Here is an 8048-nt window from a genome sequence, read left to right on the forward strand (position 1 = left end):
TGTATGTAACTACTGACGCCATGGTTGTCATAGGTAATTACCTACTTTATCGACAACAATTGGCATAGCTAACTTTATAATTATTTTCGATAGTTAACTTAGAATTTCGTAGCCTTTAAAGACTTTGCATCCAAATTTCAGCCACTAATATCGTAGGTGAGCACCGACAGAAATTAGTGTAGCCAAGTTTACATGTATCGTCGATACTTAATTTAGAATTTCGTAGGCTTTAAAGAATTGGCAACTAAATTTCGGCCAGTAATATTATAAGTGATTACCGACGACGTTAAAGTAGTAGGCAATTTTCATATTTACCAACCAAAGTTATTATAGGTACTACGTAGGAAGTTCGTAGACTTGATAAAAATTGCTACCAAAATATGATTACATGATTATAGACATGTGAATATCGTAGGTAATTATCAACGATTTAACTTTGGTAGGTAATTACCAACCATGTAACTTTCGTATGTAATTACCAATAAAGTAACTTTTATAGATAACATTCAAATTCACCCACCAAAATTACCGTAGGGTTTTAAAATGGAATTCACCCACCAAAATTACCGTAGGGTTTTAAAATGGAATTTTAAGTTAGATAGAAGTTGCAATCAAATTATCGAAAATAATGCCATAGGCAATTATTAATAATATAAATATTATAGGTAATTATCGACGATGTTACAACCATACGTGAAACATCCACCTTTATCGGCCAAAATAATCGTATATATTTTAACTGAAATTTTATAGGTAAAGTGAATATAAAAATTAAATTGCCGACAAGAGAAACATTAGTAAATATTTTAAAATTATTGGTAATAATTTTACAATATCTATAATTTTTAATTGTAATTTTAATTATAATTAAAAATAATTGAAAATTTAAAATCACAACAAAATAAACTCATTCAAGACTCATTTACTAAAGATAATGCCTACAATATTAAACTTTATAATCCATACATAAGAGCAGTAATAAAAATGCAATGATATCTAATATAGTCATCTATTATCTCTATCTCATAAGTAAATTTTGTGGCAGTGGAAAATATAGTCCTCTGTTGTCTTTTATTTCATAAGTCAATTTTGTGGCGATGGAAATAGAGTTGAATTGCCTCTAAGTAGTAATATGGTAATCTCTTCCATCATAAATCTTCTCATTCGGTCAATCTTCGAATCAAAATCCAACTGTAATTGATCGAGACGATTTGATGTAACTTGTCTTTCATCTTCAATTTGCTTCTCCAACTCATGCACATGTTGTTACAAGGCAACATTCAAAGAATCAAATGATGACTTTCTAGAAGCTGTACAGATATTATGAAAAAAGGAAGATAATTCAAATCCGAGACCATATACCTTTTTCCTCTTGTCCCCTCCCACAACATCCAAATAAATTTGATTATCATCAATGCTATCAGTCTTAAATTGTGAGAGCTCCTCCCTGCTAGCCACAATAGCATCCTGAATTTTTAATTTGAAGAAAAATATGATTAAATCATGAAATCATATAATAAAAAAAATTATTTGTAACAAACATATAGAAGAGAACTATATATGTATCAGCTTAGATTTTTTATCTATAAAAATCACTTTATCATGATTACAAGTATAAGTATATACAAAGAACTCACTAGCAGTTGGCTTTCATCTAAGTTCTTTCTCCTGAACAAGTTGGTGATAAAATATAAAAAATAATAGTTATTTATTTTGCTAAGGTAATTACTTACATATATCATATTCAATATGCATTATTATAAAAATAATATAAAATTAAATAAACTTTCCCCCATATTTTGACATATCACCCTGTAAAAATCAACATGAAGTTTAACAAGTTGCATAATATGATTTCTATTTCCATCAATCGTATATTTATCACATTGATTCATCTGTATCCAAAGCAAGTTAATTTAATTATAAACATATTTATATTCTAAATTTATTTTGTAGAAAATACTTACAAGTTTTTCAGACCATTCAACATATGATATTGATTCACCTGCATGTGTAAATGGTCCAAGACCATTTATGACACCATGACGATTCCTTGAGTTTCGCTGTGACTGTTGAATGACCTTAGGATCATTCCAATATTGTTCGCATAATTTCCATGCTTCCTCACTCACATATGCAGGGCTTTTTGCAAAATAAAGTTAAAAAAAAAATTTCTTAAACCCTGGTCCGCGAGAAAATATTTCCCGGATCAGGGTGAATCGATCCTCTACCGCATTTTATAAGTGCGGTAGAGCCTACCGCACTTATAAAATGCGGCAGAGAGTCATGAATTTAAAAATAAAATTTTTTTAAATAAAAAAAATTCTACCGCACTTTTGAAGTACTGTAGAATTCTACCGTAAAATAAAAGTGCGGTAGAATATTATGCAAATTTTAAGAAGATTGCAAAGATCTGAATCAATTTCTCAATTTTTAAATTACCGCACTTTAGAAGTGCGGTAATCTAAAGATTTATTTAATATATATATTATATTAATTTTATTTATTTATTTATATATAAAAAATTTTCAACTTTTAAATTACCGCACATTAGAAGTGGAGTAATCCAAAGGTTTGTTTCATATATATATTATATTAATTTTATTTATATATAAAAATATATATAATTATAAAAATTATATTAATATTAATCATTTAATATAATAATAATAATCATATATAAATTTATTTTAATAATTAAAATTATATATATATAACATTGTAATTATATTTATTTTAAAAATAATATCATATATTTTATATTTATTTATAGAATTTATTATTTTTATTAAAATTATAAATAAATAAAATATTTATGAATCATAAAAATTTTAAAAATATATAAATAATTAAAATTACGGAATGTAATAAAAGTAAAACAATATAATTACAAATAATAAAATAGAAAAATAATGCTAATGATGTCCCAAATGTCCTCCCGTGCCACATGGACGTCCCCTTATTTCATGTGGACGTCGAGTTCTATATGGTCTGCGGTCACCACTTGTACCTTCACCACTTGTATCTAAATATTAATCCTGCTGCTCCTGAAGGTGATGGTACAAGTGGTAACCGCAGACCATATAGAACTCGACGTACACATGAAAGAAGGGGACGCCCATATGGCACGGGAGGACATTTGGGACATTATTAGCATTATTTTTCTATTTTATTATTTATAATTATATTGTTTTACTTTTATTACATTCCGTAATTTTAATTATTTATATATATATTTTAAAATTTTTATGATTCATAAATATTTTATTTATTTATTTATAAATATAATTTTAATAAATATAATAAATTCTATAAATAAATAAAAAATATATGATATTATTTTTAAAATAAATATAATTACAATGTTATATATATATAATTTTAATTATTAAAATAAATTTATATATGATTATTATTATTATATTAAATGATTAATATTAATATAATTTTTATAATTATATATATATATATATATATATATATATATATATATATATATATGAAACAAACCTTTGGATTACCGCAAGTCTAATGTGCGGTAATTTAAAAGTTGAAAATTTTTTATATATAAATAAATAAATAAAATTAATATAATATATATATTAAACAAATCTTTAGATTACCGCACTTCTAAAGTGCGGTAATTTAAAAATTGAGAAATTGATTCAAATCTTGCAATCCTTTTAAAATTTGCATAACATTCTACCGCACTTTTATTTTGCGGTAGAATTTTTATTTTAAAAAAAATTTTAAATCAAATTCTACAGCGGTAGAATTTTTTTTTATTTAAAAAAATTTTATTTTTGAATTCATGACTCTCTGCCGCATTTTATAAGTGCGGTAGGCTCTACCGCACTTATAAAATGCGGTAGAGGACCGATTCACCCTGGTCCGGGAAATATTTTCTCGCGGACTAGGGTTTAAGAAATATTTTTTTTTTACTTTATTTTGCAAAAAGCCCCACATATGCAGACATGTTTCTTGTACTTTTTAGATCCTCCATGATGTCTTTATACCGCTCTACTACTTTTACTTTCCATGTAGCCTTTATCGTTGCCTCAATAGTGGAATCCCAAAAATACTTTTTTTACACATTATGATTTAATTAAATCATTATCAATTTAAATTAAAAATATATTTATAATACATGAAAATATGGTAAAAAATACTTACCTTGAATTCTTTCCAATAAAAATCTTTTGTTGCTTGCGAGACACCTTTCCAGTTGACACCCTCAATATCAAAGCATTCTTTAAACCTATTTGAAATCACCCGAGAGCATTTGGATCCACATGATAACATGAATATGTGTAAGAAATATATATTATTACTCTATGTTATATATGCATTTAGTACTCATTAGCGATTTAATAAAATAAAATTATTGAACTTACCAATTTCCATCAAGTAGTTCAATTCGATCTCGCACTAAAGACTCAATCGAAGAGATGGGATGTGAACCATTTGAGCTAGTAGGTGTAATCTCTTGCTCAGTCAGTTCAGCATTTGAGTGCATCAAAGGATATCACTGTGGCATCGAATGCTCATCTCCTTCAGATGTAGAAGGTGTTCTCATATTCAAGTTATGAGAGTCACTTACAATATGTCTACTTCTAATCATGTAACCAATGTATTAATAATACTAATTTGACAATTAAGTTGTTACAAATTTATTAAGAGTTTGATAGAGTCTCCTTTGAAATAGAGATGTTCTTCATAAATTAAATAAAATAACCTGCAGTAGAAGAGAAGAAAGCAATTATTGAAACAAAACGTGGTGACTCAAGGTAGAGGAAGTTGCAGCAACAATTCTCAAGGCCTGATGATTCCCTTAAAAGTTCTGAACTGCAGGTTCACTACCTGCAGTTTTCTGTAGGTTCACTACCTGCAGAATTCTGCAGGTTCAATTAGCTGCAGAAACCTGCAGATTTCTGCAGGTTCAATTACTTGCAGAATTCTACAAGTTCAATTGCTTGCAAAATTCTGCAGGTAGTGAACCTGTAGATTATGCAGGTAATTACCTATCTCAATATATTAGTATAAAGTGATAAATACAAGACAATAAAAAATTTTAACCAAAAAATTAGAGAATTCTATTTATAATTACCTATCTCAATATATTAGTAAAATGACTCAATACATATTATTCAACCTTAAACTTAAACATTGCCATTAAAAACTCAATAGTTATAATCCTTCAATCCACAATCATATTGTACAGTAAAAAATAAGGAGTAATAGTTGACATATTAAGTGCATGCTTATTTAACAATATCAAAATACAAAACACATAGTGTTATGGCGCTAATATGAAGTTACTAGACCTTCACATGACATTTAAATAGTTAAATTGGAACTAGTTGATAGAAATGTTGTGTTAGCTAATGAAGCTCTACAAAAGCCAATTCTTGATCACAAAGCCATTATCCGGATATAATGAAGTATAAGATTCCCACTATTAATTAGTTAAACAGTAAACAAAGATGAGAACATGAGGGTTCCCTTCACTTTCATAATCATAATTTTTTTAAAAAAAAAGAAAAACCAATAACAATATAAAATAAAGAATATGCATAATTACAGTTCAAATAATGGTGGGGACTCCTCTTAATTCTTATAAAGTTATTGATCAAGAAATAACAATCCAGATATTTAAAATAGAGTAATAATAAAAAATTAATAATATTATCAACTAACAATGTGAGCACAACAACACAATACCAAGAACCCATAAAACTAAAAACTAAAAACTCACTAACCTGAGAGAAACTGTGAGGGGTTGGGGTGAGACTGAGAATGACCGAGAGAGGGCAGGGTGATGAAGAACAGTGAGAAATCCACTAACCCACTAATTTGAAAATAAAATCAACAATTTAAGCATAGAAACACAATCTCAAGAACCCATTAATATCAAATTTGAAACTAAAAACTAAACACAATCTCAATAACCTAAAATCCCAAGCCAAAACACAATCTCAACAACAACAAATGAACCTGCACACACAATAGACCTTTAGATAGAGGCCAAGAGCAGACAGAGACTGGACGAAGACTTAGGGTGAGATTGATAGAGACCGAGTGGAGACTTGGAATAAGACTGATGAAGACTGAGAGGGAGAGAGAGAGATTTGGGGTTATGGGTTTGAGATGAATAGAACCGCAAGAGAGTGATCGAGATCGATTGTGGGTGTCTGTGTGAGTGTTTGATAGTTTTTTTTAGGTTTTGATTTTATTTCTTTTTAATCTTTATTTGGTATTTAATTAGTTATAATTTATATTTAGAAATAAATTTATAATGTTATTTTATGTAATTTATAAAAAAATACTATTGTAATTTGTTTCTCATAATAAACTAAAAATATATATAAATTGATATGTTTAAACTATTTATATTAACATGAATAATATACTAAATCATAATAATATTTTCATTAATTTAAAATAATAATAATAATAATAATAATAATAATAATAATAATAATAATAATAATAAAGCTATATAGAAAACACTTAATAATAATAATAATTAAGAAAATTAATTATTAAATATTAAGATTTTTTGAAGTTTGTTTTTTTTTTTGAAATGTGAGTTCTTCTAGTTTTATTTATTTAGTATTTCTGTCTCTTAGTTTTTTTTATTCCCTTCAGTCATTTCATTAAATTTCATTGGTTCAATTTTATTGTTGGTAATTGGTTACGAAATATGAGGTAAGATTTTTAATATTTTTTTACTAAATAAATATATCTATAACAATTATGTAGTAGGTAAGATACTACGATACTATGTTGTAAGTAAGATTTTTAATATTTTTAATTTCATCTATTATATTAACTACATCCAAAAATTACGTAGGTATCTATTTTAATATTCTTTTATAAAGTAATATTACCCACGACAATATTGTATATTATATTTTTAATATTTTCATATTTTACTAATTATATTATCTACCGTTACTAATTGCGTAGATAATTATATCAGTTTTCTTTTACAAAGAAAACATGACTATCACCCCTCTGTTGTTGGTAATTTGTTACCGAACTATGTCGTAGGTAATATTTTTATTATCTTTTTACTAAATAAATGTACCTACAACAGATAGATAGTGGGTAAATTGCTACGATACTATATCGTAAGTAAGATTTTTATTATTTTTAATTTAATCTATTATATTAGCTACACTCTAAAATTACGTAGGTACTTATTTGAACATTATTTTACGAAGCAATATTACTTATGACATCTTTGTAGTTGCTAGTTGCTATCACACAATGTTATAATTGATATTTTCAATATTTTCGTATTTTTCTAATTATATTACCTACCACCGGTAATTACGTGAGTAATTATACAATTTCCTTTTACAAAGTAAAATTATCTACCACCTCCCTGTCTTGGGTAATTGGCTTCTGAACTATGTCATAGGTAATATTTTTAATATCCTTTTACCAAATAAATATACCTACAACATATAAGCAGTGGATAAGTTGCTACGATATTTACCGTAGGTAAGATTTTTAATATTTTTAATTTCATCTATTATATTAGTTACACTGAAAATTATGTAGTATTTCATTATTCTCTTATAAAGCAAGATTACCTACGACATCTTTTTAGTTGGTAATTTGCTGCCACACAATGTGTTTGGTGATATTTTTATATTTTACTAATTATATTACCTACCGCCGGTAACTGCATAGGTAATTATATCAAATTTCTTTTACAAAAAAAAACATGCCTAACACCCCTCTGTCGTTGGTAATTGGCTACCGAATCATATCGTAGGGAAGATTTTTAATATCTTTTTACTAACTAAATGTATCTACAACAATTATGTAATAGGTAAAATGCTACAATACTATATCGTAGGTAAAATTTTTAATTTCATCTATTATATTAGCTACCCCAAAATAACATAGGTACTCATTTCAACATTTTTTTACAAAGCAATATTACTTATAATATCTTTGTAGTTGGTACTTTGCTACCACACCATATTGTAGGTGATATTTTCAATATTTTCATATTTTACTTATTATTTTCAATA

The 8048-nt window shown here is 26.7% G+C and overlaps 1 protein-coding gene across 3 annotated transcripts; it reads right to left on the reverse strand.

Moving 5' to 3' along the window:
- Positions 1-891: 891 nt before the first annotated feature.
- LOC110626092 lies at positions 892-6226 on the reverse strand. 3 transcript variants are annotated; one of them, XM_021771837.2, is made up of 8 exons: positions 6012-6226; positions 5760-5848; positions 4395-4735; positions 4174-4258; positions 3975-4081; positions 1968-2142; positions 1363-1467; positions 892-1260 (listed from the first exon to the last, which is right to left on the reverse strand). In XM_021771837.2, exons 3-8 carry the CDS (start codon positions 4514-4516, stop codon positions 1084-1086), a joined length of 771 nt encoding a protein of 256 aa, XP_021627529.1. In that variant the 5' UTR covers positions 4517-4735; positions 5760-5848; positions 6012-6226; the 3' UTR covers positions 892-1083. The 3 variants fall into 3 exon arrangements, with proteins under 3 accessions (XP_021627529.1, XP_043807524.1, XP_043807522.1); XM_043951589.1 differs by having other exon boundaries at positions 4395-5848; XM_043951587.1 differs by having other exon boundaries at positions 4395-6226.
- Between the last annotated feature and the right edge of the window lie 1822 nt (positions 6227-8048).

This window comes from Manihot esculenta, chromosome 2 (genome assembly GCF_001659605.2).
Source record: "Manihot esculenta cultivar AM560-2 chromosome 2, M.esculenta_v8, whole genome shotgun sequence".
In the NCBI taxonomy this organism is placed as follows: domain Eukaryota; kingdom Viridiplantae; phylum Streptophyta; class Magnoliopsida; order Malpighiales; family Euphorbiaceae; genus Manihot; species Manihot esculenta.

Bases quoted from the DNA above. Each gene is read 5' to 3' on its own strand.
- LOC110626092 (XM_021771837.2), bottom strand. From the start codon at position 4,516: ATGCACTCAAATGCTGAACTGACTGAGCAAGAGATTACACCTACTAGC. The intron at 4,259-4,394 runs GTAAGTTCAATA...GATTTCAAATAG, and splicing joins GAACTACTTGATGGAAATTG to GTTTAAAGAATGCTTTGATA. The intron at 1,468-1,967 runs GTAAGTATTTTC...TTAAAAATTCAG, and splicing joins TTGAATGGTCTGAAAAACTT to GATGCTATTGTGGCTAGCAG.